Source organism: Gracilinanus agilis, chromosome 4 (genome assembly GCF_016433145.1).
Source record: "Gracilinanus agilis isolate LMUSP501 chromosome 4, AgileGrace, whole genome shotgun sequence".
Lineage (NCBI taxonomy): Eukaryota > Metazoa > Chordata > Mammalia > Didelphimorphia > Didelphidae > Gracilinanus > Gracilinanus agilis.
In genome coordinates this window covers 190,161,915-190,179,013 of record NC_058133.1, presented here as the reverse complement: position 1 = coordinate 190,179,013, position 17,099 = coordinate 190,161,915, and the positions used below count along the sequence as shown (strand labels likewise).

General features: G+C 40.8%; 2 protein-coding genes across 2 annotated transcripts; one reads left to right on the top strand and one right to left on the bottom strand.

Annotated features, from left to right (window-relative positions):
* The first annotated feature begins 1,633 nt into the window (after positions 1–1,633).
* On the top strand, positions 1,634–7,463 carry KLHL10 (kelch like family member 10). The gene is made up of 5 exons (XM_044676032.1): positions 1,634–1,842; positions 3,228–3,717; positions 4,829–5,446; positions 6,683–6,832; positions 7,089–7,463. The coding sequence occupies exons 1-5, from the start codon at positions 1,649–1,651 to the stop codon at positions 7,461–7,463; spliced, it is 1,827 nt and encodes a 608-aa protein (XP_044531967.1). The 5' UTR covers positions 1,634–1,648.
* A 4,440-nt stretch (positions 7,464–11,903) lies between these two features.
* On the bottom strand, positions 11,904–16,682 carry KLHL11 (kelch like family member 11). The gene is made up of 2 exons (XM_044674588.1): positions 15,997–16,682; positions 11,904–13,485 (listed from the first exon to the last, which is right to left on the bottom strand). Exons 1-2 carry the CDS (start codon positions 16,680–16,682, stop codon positions 11,904–11,906), a joined length of 2,268 nt encoding a protein of 755 aa, XP_044530523.1.
* Between the last annotated feature and the right edge of the window lie 417 nt (positions 16,683–17,099).

Sequence of the window (17,099 nt, the reverse complement as noted above, 5' to 3'; positions counted from 1 at the left end):
GAGATTACCTAGTCCAAAACTCATTCCATAGATGAAGAATCTGAGGCCCAGAGAGACGAAGTGGCCTGCCCGAGGCCTCACCGAGGTAGTGACAGCCCTAAGTCATCTCCTGCCAAGGCCAGTGTTCCTATTCAAAGATGCCGCCCCTGGGGCATTTGGATGGATGGGGAACCAACCAGGTTAGGGGAATAACTTTAAAGAGCTGATTTGGAGTTAGACTTAGGCTGTGGTGAGTTTAAGGATGGGAGGATGAAGGAGGATGGGGAGTGTTTGGTGGGGTAGATTTGGGGAAGACCTTCCAGACTTGGGCTGCCAGAAAGAGAAACAATACTATATGTATTCCTTGGTCCTCTATAATGGTCTCCCTAGTGAGGGCTGGGTGGACCCCTGAGTTTGATCAACCAATAGGATGTAGGAAGGTAGGTTGCATCTTACAATAGCCAATCCTAGGGCTTGTTTCCAATACTAACAAACCTACCTTTATACTCCAATAGTCCCCCCCACCCATCACCATTCTGACTTCCATCCCCCCATCCCAGCCCACCAGCCTGCCCACCCCAGTCACCAAGATCACCTTGTGGCTGAAGCAGCTGCCCCTCTGAAAGCAGGCCTGGCCCCTCACCCCTTTTCCTTTTGAGTGGGACAGAGTGAGTCTTACAGGATGAGCAGGCTTATGATCTTCATCACAGATGAAGATTATATTATCTTTCCCAAAAAAAACTACCCCACTTCCAAACTTGCCTGTTATTCTCGAGGCCACCACCGTTCTTCCAGTCACTCAGGTTCGAAACCTCAGTGTCATCCTCTATCCAGGAGAAGTTAGAATATAGTGGACCAGATCATACATTTAGGGCTTGAAAGGACCTTAGAGGTCATCTAGACCAATCCCTTCCTTTTACAGATGAGAAAACAGACCCAGAGAGGTGAAAATACTTGCCCAAGATCACACAGGTACTAAGGACTAAAGCTGGAATTCAAACCCAGGTCCTGAAGGCTCTTTCTACCACACCATGGGGTGGGATGAAAAAGAGCAAGAATACAGGTCCAGCTTGCAAGTTCCAAACCAGTTAAAAATGAGGCTGATGAGCCACAATGTCAAATGACACATGCCCAGGGGACTGAAAGAAATTTAAGAGTGGGTCTGAAGAAAACTGTCAGCTTGGCCTCTACTTGTTGTTTCCTTTACTCTTGGGTTTCCATAGAGCTCTATAGTCTGGGGTTCCGATACTGGGGATTATGCTGTGTCTGCTGTAGGAGGGAGGGCTTTGAGCCTGAGATGGGGTTAGAAGGAGGAATAAGGGCACAAGAAATACATTTCAGGTTAAACTTTTTTTTGTAATTAAATCTGTTCACTGCTGGCATGGTTCTGCTGCAGATTTGAGGATGGCTAGGCTGAGGGGAAGAAAGGTTCTTAGCTTGTGTTAGTTGGTGGTGAGGGTGGGAGGTAAGAAGGAAGGATAAGGGGTTCCAGAACCCCGAGGCACAATCCTAACAGTGATCTCACTGCTGGCACAGGATTCTGGAACTTGGGAACCCTGTTGGGCCCCATTTGAAAGATGTAGTAGGGAAAAGGAGAGAGCGGCTGGCGATCGGGGCCCCCCCCACACACCCTCGGAGAACAGTTCCCCTCTGCTGGTCCCAGGGTGCCATGGAGATGGAGAGCACGGCGGCCTCCACGCGGTTCCACCAGCCTCACATGGAGAGGAAAATGAGCGCGATGACCTGCGAGATCTTCAACGAGCTTAGGCTAGAGGGCAAGCTCTGTGACGTGGTCATCAAGGTCAATGGCTTTGAGTTCAATGCCCACAAGAACATCCTCTGCAGCTGCAGTTCCTACTTTAGGTATTAAACATAGCAGTCCCAATGAGCTGGAGAGAGAGAAAGGGAAGAGGGACCAACCAAAGCATTCTGGGTTGTTTCTATCCCACCACCCCTTTCCTGATCTGGGCTCTCTCTCTCCTTGCCTTATTAGTCCACTGAAGAGGCATCTGGCACCAAAGGAGGACAAGCCAGCTTCTCTCTGGTTAGGGGTGACCCGCCATCCATGCTATGACCTCCAGTCCCTTGATCCCTTCAATCATTTCCCAGGCCATCTTCCCTGCACTAGCCACTCTCTCCTCTTCTCCCCATCTTGACCCCTTGGTGAACCAGAGGGTTGCTTCACCAACCCCTAGGGGTCAGGGGTGTTGAATGTACACATTGGGTTCCCTACTTAACCCCAGATGTGAAAAACAGCACTACGTCAGCCTCCCCAATAGAAAACTCCCTGCCCCTTCTCAAACAGGGACCAAGAGGGTAATGTGATGGGTGATGGAAAAGGTATCAAGGGTTTGAGTTCAAAAAAGGAAAAAAAATGGGGGGGGGGCAGAAATTCCTTGAATGTTTAGGAAAAGGGAAGGGAGGGACAAAATCAGCTAGTGACAAGGAACTAAAGCAATCAGGTCATATGGAAAACTGGTAAATGATTCCCCTATAAATCTACCTTCCCTCTGAAGCCAAAATTGAAAATGAAAAGAAACTAACCCCTCCCTTCTTTGGCCTTTTTAAGTTTTAATTATACTGGATTATTTTTTAAATTGTCCTCCTCTGATAGACAAGAAAGTGGAATCCAGTGGGCTATAGGCAATTGTTAGTATATGCTCACTCCTCAAGTTATCTTGTATTTTCCTTTCAGTGCATATGCTGTATACCCACTGTTAGCTTCTAGAGAGCAAGAACGGTTTCATTTTTGCCTTAGTAATCCCAGTATCTAATTTAGTGCCTTGCACAGGGCAGGCACTTTCTAAATACTTGAGTTAGGAGGGAAAAGACCTGGGTTCTAGTTCCAAGTCAAAGTGGTACACCAATCTACTTGCAGTAACTACTTAACTTCTCTAGTTTGCTTCTCTAATACTGAGATAACAATAAAACCTATTTTAAGGCTAAAAATTTTTGACACTATTTAACATGCTTTGAAAGAAATCCAAAGGAAGATATTTACACCCCCTACTCTCCTTTCTACCTATTTTTGCTTCTAAAGCACCTTTCTTCCTCTTCCACCCTCATCCCCCATGCCTTCAATAGTTTAATATATTCCTAGCAAGCTAGTTACCAACTTCCTCCCATCTCCTCATTATTTAAATAGTATCCCAAACTTTTCCCCTCATTTGAGAAAAGAGGAAGATATGGAGAGACTAGAGAGAGATACCATTTTCTGTGTTTTTTTTGTTTGTTTGTTTGTTTTCCAGAGCTTTGTTTACAAGTGGCTGGAACAACACAGAAAAGAAAGTGTACAACATTCCTGGTATTTCTCCTGATATGATGAAGTTAATTATTGAATATGCCTACACCCGGACTGTCCCCATCACCCCAGACAATGTAGAGAAGCTGCTAGCTGCAGCGGATCAGTTCAACATCATGGGCATTGTCCGGGGTTGCTGTGAGTTCCTCAAATCAGAGTTGTGTTTGGATAACTGTATCGGCATCTGCAAATTCACAGACTACTACTACTGCCCAGAGTTAAGGCAGAAGGCATACATGTTCATTCTTCACAACTTTGAGGAGATGGTCAAGGTCTCCGCAGAGTTTTTAGAGCTCTCAGTCACTGAGCTTAAGGACATCATTGAGAAAGACGAGCTCAACGTCAAGCAGGAAGATGCTGTCTTTGAAGCAATTTTAAAGTGGATTTCCCATGACCCCCAAAATAGGAAGCAACATATTTCAGTTTTGCTACCCAAGGTCAAGTTTAATTATTACTTTTAGATTATCATAGCTACTCTTTCTTGGTTCCTTTATTGTAGTTGTAGGACTTTCTCTAAGGATCATATCCATATATATAAAATAGTCGGATACCTGCAGCATATATGTTGCAGGATCCATACTTTGCTTATTCACCCAGTGCTACTTGTTTTCTGTTGTTTCTCAGAGATTTTTAATTTTCCTCTTGGGAAAGTCATTACTTGATTGCTTTCTCCCCCAATTTTCCCTCTAGCCACACTTATTTACATAGGCTCCATAATAATAGAAACCTCTGTTGGAAAAGAGGATGTGGGGTCACCATTGAAGACCCATTAAGTGCAAGCTCTTGACTCAAAATGCTGTGCACATCAGGTCATATATTTGCAATACTGAGTTAATAGACTAAGCTGTGACATAATGGGAAAAAAGTACCGGATTTGGGTGTCAGACCATCTAGGTTTGTATTAATTATGACCCTAGCTATTGTCAAATAATTTCAAATTCTTTGAGCCTGTTTTTCATCTGTAAAATGGGAATTATATTTGCTTTATTTCACAGGATTATCATGAGGAAAGTGCTTTGCAAATCCTAGAAGTGCAATATGGGGGTGGAGGGCAACTAGATGGTTCAGTGGATTGAGAGCCAGACCTAGAGATGGGAAAGGTCTTGAGTATAGCCTCAGACACTGCCTAGCTGGGTGATCCCCATTGCCTAGCCCTTAGCACTCTTCTGCTTTGGAACCAATACACAGTATTGATTCTAAGACAGAAGGTAAGGTGTTTTTTTTTAAAAGTACACTATAGTAAGCTACTACTATGGAGAATTTTGAGGGAAAGCAAACCATTCCTTTTCCGAGATAGTTCTAATAGTCTTGCTCAAAGGCAGGAAAATGGACTATAGGATTTCTTGGGATGCCCAGTTCTATCTGTTCTACCTTGACATGCAAATTTATGCCAAACAATATACAAAAATAATTCAATTGTGACAGGGGCTTAAAAAATCCCTGTAGCAATTCAGTATAAGGAATTTCTAGGCATTGTGGTTAGGGAGATTTTTTTTTTCCAAGTATTGCCTCACCTAAATGGTAGATTTTTTTATTCCTTTTTTTTAGGTTCGCCTGGCCCTGATGCATGCCGAGTATTTCATGAACAATGTTAAAATGAATGACTATGTGAAAGACAGTGAAGAGTGCAAGCCGGTCATTATTAATGCCCTAAAGGCCATGTATGACCTAAACATGAATGGACCCTCCAACTCTGACTTCACCAACCCACTAACCCGGCCCCGTCTGCCCTATGCCATCTTGTTTGCAATTGGTGGTTGGAGCGGTGGGAGCCCCACCAATGCCATTGAAGCATATGATGCACGGGCAGACAGGTGGGTGAATGTCACTTGTGAGGAGGAGAGCCCCCGTGCCTACCATGGGGCAGCATACTTGAAAGGCTATGTTTATATCATTGGCGGGTTCGACAGCGTGGACTATTTCAACAGTGTCAAGAGATTTGACCCAGTCAAGAAAACTTGGCACCAAGTTGCCCCAATGCACTCAAGACGTTGCTATGTCAGTGTGACTGTCCTCAGCAACTTCATTTATGCCATGGGGGGATTTGATGGCTATGTGCGTCTCAACACGGCTGAACGATATGAGCCAGAGACTAATCAATGGACCCTCATCGCTCCCATGCACGAACAGAGAAGTGATGCAAGTGCCACAACCCTGTATGGAAAGGTAAAGAACCAGGGTGTATGGAGTCTTTTCCTGCTATCCCACAAGCTTGGGAGCAAAGACTAAACCCTGATATTAAAACTGGCCTTCCTAGCCTGAATTTTACTGCCCAAACTCCATTTATCCTGATGGGGAAAAGAAAATATGGCAAAAACGTGGTCTAACAGTTCAATTAACAATTATCCTTTTTCATTAAATTTTTCAGTTCTGACTGCACACAAAGCAATATAGAAGCTTTCTGCAGTCTGGAAGTGGCATCAAGGGTCAGTGAAATTGTAAAGGTGAGAAGAGGGATGAGGAAAATCTAGATAATCCATACACAGACTAGATGCTCAGGTCCTGAAAAACTGTGAGTGGACTAGTATCTTAAAGATACTAATGGAGTAAAATATAGTAACTTTAATTGAATAGAGGTAAATTAGCTGGCCAGAAATAAGCCTGTTCCCCAGAACCAATTAGAATAGCACTATTTGTCCCTCAGTATGAAAACATTCCTAACCAATTTTACCATTTTAGATTTAAGCAAGGACTTTGTAAATCCTTCACAGCACTTTAGCCTGAGTACTAACATATAACAAGACTTGATAAAATAGTCCAAAGACAAAACTCAAGCCTAGGCTTTGGAACTTTGGCATCATCCCAGTGAAATAGTGCCAAAAGAGGAAAGCTCAGTTTGGGGAAAAAAAAAAAAAAAAAAAAAAAAAGGAATTAACTATAAGGAACTATAGCTGGATGAAGAACAGGAAGGCAAATGGTTGACAGAAGAATTAATTTAGGTCTTAGCTTCTTCTTATTGGAGTTTGGAGAGACTAGAATAAGCTATGCCATAAGAAAATAAGGGAATTCTTAAGTAATTTTTAAGTAAATAAGAAAATGCTTAAGAACAGTCTGGGACAGCTAAGTAGCACAGTGGATAGAGCACCTTGCCTAGAAGACCTGGGTTCAAATCTGACTTCAGACACATCCCAGCTGTGTGACCCTGGGCAAGTCACTTAATCCCAATTGCCTAGGCCTTGCTAATTGTCTTAGAATTGATACTAAAACAGAAGGTAAGGGTTTAAAAAAAAAAAAGTATTTTCTCTCAGTGGAATGACTTAAGCGAATTCTTGCTCTAAAAGTTAAGGGCATGAACTGATATTGAAACTAAGGATTTTAAGATGTACAGCATTGTTTCCACAAACAAATACCCCTTATTCCAAATGACTGTAATGGTCACTACAGGTAATTCTGTTTAAATAGGTCTACATATGTGGTGGATTTAACGGAAATGAATGCCTGTTTACAGCAGAAGTATACAATACTGAGAGTAATCAGTGGACTGTCATAGCACCCATGAGAAGCAGAAGGAGCGGAATAGGAGTAATAGCTTATGGAGAACACGTATATGCGGTAAGAGGGCAGCTTGGCTAGCCTATCAACCACCATATTAGGTTCAGAATCTAGCCTCACACCTTTTATCATTATTAAAATGACCTTGCCTCACAAGCTAGATGGGAAATATTTTAATAAAAGGTAATAATGGAGGGAGGCAGATGATTTATCAATAGACAAGAGTGGTTAAGTCTACTCAAAATAAGCCACTCTTCCAACTTTTTTTAAAAACAGAAGCAATGGTTACCAACCATATTTCCTTGCTTGTCTACAGGTAGGCGGCTTTGATGGAGCTAATCGACTTAGGAGTGCAGAAGCCTACAGCCCTGTGGCCAACACATGGCGTACAATCCCCACCATGTTTAATCCTCGTAGCAATTTTGGCATTGAAGTGGTCGATGACCTCTTATTTGTGGTGGGGGGTTTCAATGGCTTCACCACTACATTTAATGTTGAGTGCTATGATGAAAAGACTGATGAATGGTATGATGCTCATGACATGAGTATATACCGCAGTGCTCTGAGCTGCTGTGTGGTACCAGGGCTAGCCAATGTCGGGGAATATGCAGCTAGACGGGACAACTTCACAGGATTAGCACTGCGAGATGAAGTAAAGTATTCTGCTTCGACAAGTACCCTACCTGTATGAGCCTCTTCATTTAGCTAATAAAAAGTCTAAGCAATAAGTATTAATTCTTTTTTTAAATAAATGCAGTGCTTAAACTTGGAAGAGTATTGGAAAATGTTCCACTTGAGGGAGCCAGGGGTAGGGATAAAGGTGGGAGGGGAAAGGGCAATTATGTTTAGCAATTTACACCAGAAAACGCAGTGTGAAACAAACCTAAGGAAATAAGTTTATTAAAACAGTTACATCGAAACAATTAGTGGGATAGCTTAACATAGAACAGTAGGTATTATTTTACAATATATTCAGTCCCTAAACACTATATAGTTCTAACTATAAGGAAGAGGTCATTAAAAAAGATCTCTTTGCAGTAGAGCAGGGGACACCAATACTGTTAGTCCAAGAAATTAACCTTATATAGTCATCAATTATGTCAATGAGCCCTAGGTACACAGATCAGTATGAGACTATTTAAACATCTAACAAGGTCTACTTTTAAATATGTATGTAACAAAATAGGATTAAGTTCCTGTATAGGACTAACTGTTATATTGTCCATACTTCTATGTAAGCGGTTTATATTAGATGACCTCACTATAGCAAAAAAAGAATAGCTTCAAAACTAAGTACTACAAAGGCATTCTCAACAAAGTAACAAAGTGCAATAATTGTGGATATCAAACTGAATACTCCACAGCAAAGTAATAATCACTACAGTATTCTAATGTGGTTTAGCTGTATTATATTACACTCACTGTAGAACACTTCTGTCTCCAAAAACCCATGTTCTGCAATAAGTATTACATAGTAGTAAAGACAATTTCTAGAAATAACCATTGGTAACTGACAAAAAAAATTGTTTTTTAAATACCTAAAAAGCACCAAAGGAGGAGTGTTTCACAAGAGTTTAACAGAGTGCTAAGCTGGGTCAAAAAGCTTAATGTGTTAAACAAAAAGTGTAAACAGGCTCTCAAATATCCAAGAGTTTAAAAAACAAAACAAAAAACTATATAGCACCCCACAAGCACCATTATTAGTCTAGAATAGGCAGAGATCACATTTTGCTTCACGATTTCTGACACTTTAAAATAGACATGAAGCACATTTTGGTGATATGGTTTACAGGCAGCTTTAGGATTTACCTATTATAAATATAGCTAATCTTACATTTGTTGAGCTAAATTTAGGGACAGTACAAATAAATTTAGGTTCCTTTAAAGTTAAGCCTATTTAGACAAAGCCATTTATGAAGTTCACAAGCTGACCACTGTGCCTAACAAAGTTATGATATAATGTTGTTATAGAACCAAAGCAATATTTGAAGTGTTTTAGATACGCGAAACTACAATTTTAGTCAAGACATAAATGGAGAAAAAAGTGCCCTGGAAACTTGATTTACCAATATGATCAGTTTAAAATCTTCAAAATCAATTTTATTTTTACTAATCTCAAACTTCTACTCTGTCCAGTTAAGCTGTGTTGATGGGGTTTTTTTGGTCCAACAACTGCTACAAACCTAGCTAATCAACAATAAAACTTTTAAAGTATTTAGCAAAATATTTCTTTTGGCAGACTAAAAGATCAGCATGAAGTTGATTATTTTGTTGAGATGCATAACACTCACCATGCACAATGAATAACTGCCAGTGAGAATGTGTCACACACTAAGCTCATGGCTGACATTCACAAGATATAGAACTACAACAAATTTCAATAACTTTGTTTTTTAATCATAACCCAGAAATAACATGCAATTATAAATTACCTCACAACGTAGAAAGTCATTAACTTTTAGAATAATCGGTCAAAATGTACCTGGATTCATTTAAGCTGAGTATTTATCTTAGGTGCTTGCTTAACCAACAAACACAAACCTTTAACATTTCAGTAAAAATACAGGAAGTAAGAAAATTCTAACTTTTTACCCAGTCATAACAATTCTTGATCATCTTGTCTATTGCATTTCGAAATGAATTTGGGAAATTTCTTTTGGTTTAAGATTTCTGAATGTCAGCCTTGAACAGATTTAAGGAAATCTGGTTTCTCTCTTAACAGATTAGTCACAATATTCCAGCAACACAAACTAATGTCAAAAATAACAAATGTGAATTTTAAATCTGAATATTAGAAGGTAAATGCAAGAGTCAGGAAAACCTGCACACACCATGCAAATGAAGGACTTACCCTTCCTTTTAGCCGTGGCCTAGGCTGCCTACCTGCTAAATTGGAAAATGACAGTTTCAATTCAATGAAAAAATTTTCATTAACAGGATTAGAGTCCTAATTTTTAAAACATCATTTAAGTATGGATGACTTCCTTCCTTACAAGTAATCCTATGATTGTTTTGGAAGGCTTTGAGACAAACTGGCCACTACAATATCACAAGTAACTGGCCTGTATCTTTCTAAAGAACAGAAGTCAGTAAAAAGAAAAAATAATTTGAATTTTTAAAAAATCAAATAAAGGGAACTGAGTAAGTTAGGTCTTGTCTATTAACAAGTGTTAGAAACTTCACTTAATGTGATACAGTCTTAAATTGTAGGCACCATCCACAGACCCAAGCCAAATGAATTCATCTCTGGTTTACCAGAATGCAAGTTACTTTTTACCACAAATTTATAGTTTTCCCCCAAATCATTACGAAATAAAAGATACAAAGCAGATTTTATCTCAATCACCAAAAACACCCTAATCTGGAAAATTAATTTTTGAATTTAAAATAGCTTTAAGCATGAGGTCTAAGTACTAGTTTCTAAACCAGGATATTTTCATGCAACTGGACACCCCGCATTTTTAGTTGTGCTTTTTTCTTTTGATGTTTGAAAGCTCACATACCTAAGCAAAGATACTGGCTTTACTGAACCATACTGTTTACTGGAAAAACATTGCAATTGGTGATAAACTTGTATAAGGTATTACTGGCTAATAACCATCTTTTTGGCAGCTTTAGACTTCATGGATCATTGCCAATCTGAAAAGTAGACTATGAAACTACAGTCCTCCAGACCCCAAAATGACATTCTGTGAGAAGAACCAAAAGGAGTGCACTGGGATCACTGACTTATCCACTAGCCTGATACCACAATGGAAACTAAAACCTGTTCTATTAATCAGTAAGAGACCAACCTGAGTACTATTCTGCATAACAGGAATTTTATTTGAGAAAGTAAGATAGTGAGTTGAATATTTTTTTAAAGACAGGAATAAAGAAAGCCACAAAAAACGTAACATTTTAAATGAGCTATATAGTGACAACTTCAAAGGGTCAAAATTATAGGCCCAAATTTGGTGTTTTAGGCTCAAGCAACACTTTCATTCAAAGTCTATGGCAACTGATTAAATGAAGATTAGAAAAGTTGGGCAGTTTAAGTTAAGGCCTTTAGTAATTCTAGCTTAAAAATTTACTGCCCATATAAAAAAAGCAAAACAAAACAGTATGTATCTCTTAGAAAGGAATGATTTGGAATAAATCATACAATTTGCACTACAGAGAATCAGAATTGAAGGCATTACGTGTTGATTGTCACAGGCATATTTACATTATCAAATTCGTTCTAAACTATGCTTACAACCTCAAAAAAGGTTTAAGTTCTTCAACTTCTGAAATGCCTTTGACTTTGATAGTGTCATGAAATATTTTTTGTTTATATCAACTTGTATTCTTTTCAAATAAATCTGTTCTATGTATAGAACTTTCTCTGTATGCACATAGCTAAGAAAACGGAATAACTATTTTGCCAAATGCTTTCACTAAATTAGTGACAATTTAAGTCTATGATAGTTGCCAAACAAATTTTAGAAGTTCAAAAAATGTATTTATATATAAGTGAATTTTCTACCAATAATCCCTACTACAAGTAAACACAGTAGTGTTGATAAATACATATAAAATATTTGCCATAGAAACATACTGAAGTCATCATCTCTTACTGAAAAATTGTGCTTTCCCTTTAAAATTTCAGTCTGCCCAACTATTGCACATGCCTCCTCCACAAGAGTACTAAGTGCATAGACACCAATCTTCCCTTCAATCAACCATTTAGGAAAAGATTAAAAGTAACATAAAAAAAGTGCAAATAAAATTGGTGCTTAAAAGCACATTAGCTATAAGTCCTTAAGACAAAGAAACTTGGGAAGATAGAAAATAGTCAAATGATGACATTTGATTTTCCTCACATACAGTAAAATCTCTCCTAAGGATCTTACTTGACCTGGCTACCATATATGTTCAGTCGAGGACAAGATTAGCAAACTATCCAAAATGCTCACATTACTCCTGTACTATATTTGAGTTTCCCATTCTTCAGCATTTATAACTACAGCTCTTTCATATGGGATAAAACAATCTACCAATTCAGGTACAAAGCTGAGTTGCCAGCATACTACTTTTTTCAAGTAATATGTTAGACTGCATGTGTTTTTAACCTCATGAAACAGGTATTACTGTGGCCAGGAACCAAGACCTAGCATTCAATCTGAGAGCGTGGTATCCTTCGCAAACTTAGTGCATGTCGATGGATTTCTTGCATCTGTCGTATTCTGTCTTTCTGCCACATTAAATTTTGGGGCATGGGGTACCTCTGGCTACCATGCAAGCACCTGTAGGGGATTCTCACATGGCAAGCAGTTGCCCTACAACGAGGTTGTGGCATGGGAGGAAGGAGCATCCACCTCTTTCTCTCAGCACAGTAACGATAGGCTTCTTTTCGATATTGCTTGTCAATATCATCACTGTTTTTCCAACCCCCGATGATGAAAACATCATCTTTATAATAGCAAATCGCTGCTCCTTCTATGCTAAGGACTTCTGGAGGTAAGCTTTCAAGGATCTCATCAGATACCCGGCCAGAGATTTTTCTCTTCGCCTCTTCATTATCCATAGGATAACTCTTTGGACAGCATGAGGCTGTGTGGTAAAAGTTTGTACTGGCTACAGACATCTGGAAAAAGCAGTAATTGTCAATAAGTGGCAAGGAGTCCACATCTTGCCACTGCCGAGTCTCTGTGTCATAGCGGGTAATGATGGCCCTTAATCCATCTTCACTGTCACTGTCCACAGGAGTACGAGCAGCAATGTACACAAATCTTTCTTCTATGGTGACTGCTTTAACATCACGCAGAATCTTTGGTGCTGACTCCAAGTTGTGCCATTTATCTTGCTCAGGATTATATACAGTTACATCTTTAAAACCAGGACTGAAGTTGCCATGTCCTCCAATACTATACAGCTTTCCTTTCACTTCCGTGAGACCAAAAGAATGTTTTCTTGTCATTAAATTACAAACTTGCTCCCACATGTTTCTATTTGGATTATATCTTTCCACTGTTTTGGCAAATCCTGGTTCCATTGACCCAGCAACATATATGTAAGATTCTGTCACTGCAACAGCATGTCCATCCAAGTGATTATGAATATGTGGTAGGTTTACCCACCTGTCTTCATCAATAAAATATCCCACACATTCACTCAAGTAGTCACCTCCTTCTGATACACCACCAATTACCATAATCACATCCATGTTTTGCCCATATCGTGGCAATAATCCAACAGGGGACACTGAATGCTGCAAATTGCCAGACTGTAAATTCTCTGCTCTTAAAGCATGGCTTTCTACAGCATCAGAAACTAATTTGACGCAAACTTCATTAATGGATACCAGTCTTTCTGATTTGACATGCCGTGTAAGATAAGTAGGTTTCATTTGGGATAATCTAAGCAATTTAAAAAGTTCTTCAAAGTATCGCTCTCTCTCTTCAGCATTTCTTTGAACCCACTTCAAAACGGTTTCAAAGAGAACCTCTTCTGAATCAACTGTAATTTCCAAGTCTGAAAGCCAGTCCCGAATGAGATGAAAAGGTAAAGTGTAGAACTCTTCATCCTGGATCACTTTATAGAAATTCCTCCTTATCATATCAGCAGCTTTCAGAGCAAGTTGGCTTAGGGTGTACATATGAGCTAAACTATGGATTGCCACACAATTTGAGAGATTCAGTTTTTTCTTGAGAAATTCTCCACAAAATTCCTTTAAACGAATCAGTAAGAACCTGAAGTCAAGCAGAGACAAAAGGAATGATTCAAGTTAATATGTGCATTTGTAGGATATGAATGCTTTATTTCTATTTGGTCTAAAGCTAGCCCAATTCTTGCCTCTTCTGCTTCTGTGGTCATGTCAAAACTTGAACAAAGCAGACACCTAACATTTACCTGACTGAATATTGTTCTTTCTTCTTACATGTTACTTCTTACTCACTTCAAAATGAAATGAAATGAAATGGCAAGAGAAATATTTATTGACCATTAAGTGTTTATATGGCCCTGAGAGAATACAGTAATGGAAAAGCAAGTGTAAAATTACATCTTAATGAGAGATGGATGTGAAAAGATCATACACAACAGAAACAAGTATAAATTCAAACATTATCTTCCAAATACAAGACATTATACTAGAACTTGGGGATAAAAAGATGGAAAATACAAATCTCAGGAGCTTAAAATCTAATAGTAGGTATGTAAACAATGATACAAGGTAGACTGTATTAAGTACACAAGAGAATCCAGACAGTATTTTCAGATGGTATATGGTAATGGATCCTTAGTCAAGAGAATATGCAGGGAGGAGGTGGGGAGGACCCAGCTAGGTGGCTCAATGAATAGAAGCCTAGAGACAGGAGTTCAAATCTGAATTCAGATATGTCCTAGTCTCAAGACCCTGAGCAAGTCACTTAACTCCAATTGCCTAGCTTTTACCACTCTTCTAACATGGAACCAATACTTCATGTATCAATTCTAAGACAGGAGGTAAGGGAACTCTGGGTTTGAATACTGGCTTCCACATTAGTTGTATCATAATAAATAAATCATTTAGGTTCTGAACAGCAGTTTATTAAACTATAAAATGTGGTGTACACCCTCCTTCTAGGGAAGTTGAGGGTAGTGGATAGTTTGAGTTCAGGAGCTCTGGGCTACAACAGGGCAGTAAGTCTGGCATCAAAATGGTGAGTACTCAAAATCATAAGGTTACCAAGCTGCCTATAAAAGGGAAAGGCTGGCACAGATTGGAAAAATAGAACAGTTTTATGCCTATTAGTAATAAGATCAACTCATTAGGAACCACTGCACTTCCAGCTTGGACGGGAAACTCCAAACTCAAACATACAAACAGATGTTTTAAAATTTTTAATGCCAGTTTTAAGCTTTTGACAATAAGAAATTTTGGGGAAATTCTTTGCATAGTGTAAAGTACTGTAAAAATACAAAATATTTTGAGAAATTTAAAGAGAAAAATGTTCATCTATTCTAAGGTAAGGACTTTTATACAAGGGTCCATGAGACAAAAAAAAGGGAGATCCATAAACTTGGGTGGGAAAAAAATTACTTTATTTTACCAACCTCTAAGCTGAAATTTAACACTTCAATGATTTAAAAAAATTATACTGAGGAATCCATCAGCTTCACCAGATTGCTAAAGGGGTTTATTTGGAGCCTTCTGATCTTCACAAAAAAAGATTAGGAGGCACTCACTAAGGGCTCAGAAGAGGCTTTTGGGAGGAGACAAACAGATAACCCTTTGAAGAAAAAGACAAATTTCAACAGAAAAGGTATGTCAGGGGAGGGGACACCAGGAGGAAGACACCAGAAGAAAAGCTTTTAAGCAAAACCTCTTTCTAAAGATTAAACCAGGAGATGCTGAATTTGAGATCAGGACCCGTTTGTTGTTGTTGTTTTGGTAAACCTTACCTTCCATCTTAGAATCAATATTGTTTATTGTTTCCAAGGCAGTAGAATGGTATGGGCTAGGCAATGGAGGTTAAGTAACTTGCTGAGGTCACCCAGCTAAAAAGTGTTTGAGGCCAAATCTGAACCCAGGATCTTCCACCTCTAGGCCTAGCTCTCAACCTACTGAGCCATCTAGCTGCCTCCTCACTTTTAATCTTTATATTCCATTGCCTAAGTCAGCTGGATATACTCATTAGAATAAGCCTACTTTGGGGCCAGAGATATCTGGGTTCAAGTCCTACATCCAACACATACTACCTACATGATAGATAATAAGCCACTTAAATCTCAGTGCTCTAGGCAACTCTAAAACTATAAACTGCAGAATAGAGGTTGACAAGCAATATAAGTTTCTCCACCAGAGAGTTCCTTAAAATAAAAAAATAATATGCAAGCTTCCTATCCCTAACGGATTCCATACCTATGGCCTTTTTTCCATTATTCCCTCCCTTGCTCCTTTTTCTCTCCTCTCAGGTTTTTCCTTCTTACCTTCTGTCTCATCTTCACAGATTTCTCCCTTCATCTTTTCTCTTTCTAGGTCTTCCCCTGGTTCCCTTCTCTTCTTCCTTACTCAGTGACCCCCTTTTATCCCATCCTACCCAGTCTCTCCTGCACTAGTATCTTCACAATTCTCTCTTACCATCCCACCTCTTTGCCCCCTCTTCTCTTACTACCCCGTGCCCTCCAGCCCCGTCTTCGCCCACTCTACCAAGTCTCCCGAACGGTCCCTTTTCCTCCTTCCTTCCTGAGGACTCTCGGCCCCTGCCTCTCCCCCTCACCTGTCGGCCAGCTCCAAGACCTCGTGGACGCTGCCGGTGCTGACGCGGATACGGCCGGTGTACATGTACTCGATGACAGCCTCCACCGTGTCGGGCTCAGGCCCGGGTTCCGAGCTCCACTTTCGCATCTCCACACGGCCGGAGCGGGACTCGGAGAACTGGCCTGAGAGCAGGGGCGTGAAGTACTCGGTGGCGGCGGCCAGCACGGAGCGGTGGGCGCGGAATTCGCGGCCGCCGGCGCCACCGAAGCACAGAGTGATGTCGCAGAAGAGGCCCTGGCGCCGCTGCTCGTTCTGCCGCCACGACAGCTCCGAGCAGTGCGTGCTGCACTCGAAATCCTCCGATTCCGGGCCTGGCTCCCCGCCGACCACCTCCGCCATGGAAGCAAGCCCAGCCCCGAGCCCGGCCTCTGCGGCCACGCTGCCACTGATGCCCATGCCTTCCACTCCCAGCCCCACGGGCCCAGAGACGGCTGCTTCCACCCCCTCCATCTCCACTACCTGAAGGGATGCAGCCGCCGACGCAGCCATATTGCTCCCGGTACGCTGCTGGCTTCTAAGACGGTTCCTGCGCAACGCGCGAGGGACGCTGGGAGCACGCAGCCGGGCGCCCTGCGAATGCGCACTAGGCTCTGGGGAAGGGGAAGCGGGGTTCGGGTGGTTGGACCGGAGATACAGATTGCGCATGTGCAAGGATAGAGGCTCAAGCCCAGCCTCAAGTAAGAAAGAGCAAGAGACTGGAGAGTTTGGCGAGCGGGCAACCCTTACCTCGAGTTGAGACTGTTAAACAGTTGGGCGGGGCGCTGGGGCAGGCTGGCGCGTGTGCCTTGCGCACTAGGCTCTAAGAAAAGGGAGGTGAAGTTCTCGGAGGAAGCAAGAATGCGCATGAGCAAAGTTAGCGGATTGAGACGATTTTCTGTAATCTGTAGGCTGGGTGGCGCCCTACCTAAAAATTGAAACTCTTTGACGGGGCCCAGTAAGGGCACTAGGCGGTCTTGCGCGTGCGCTTAGCTTAATCCAGCCAGTCTTCGTTTGTTTTCTTGTTCCCTGCTTTCTACCTCAGTCATGGATGTTTGTTTCTTCTGACCTTTTGGTCTAACCAAA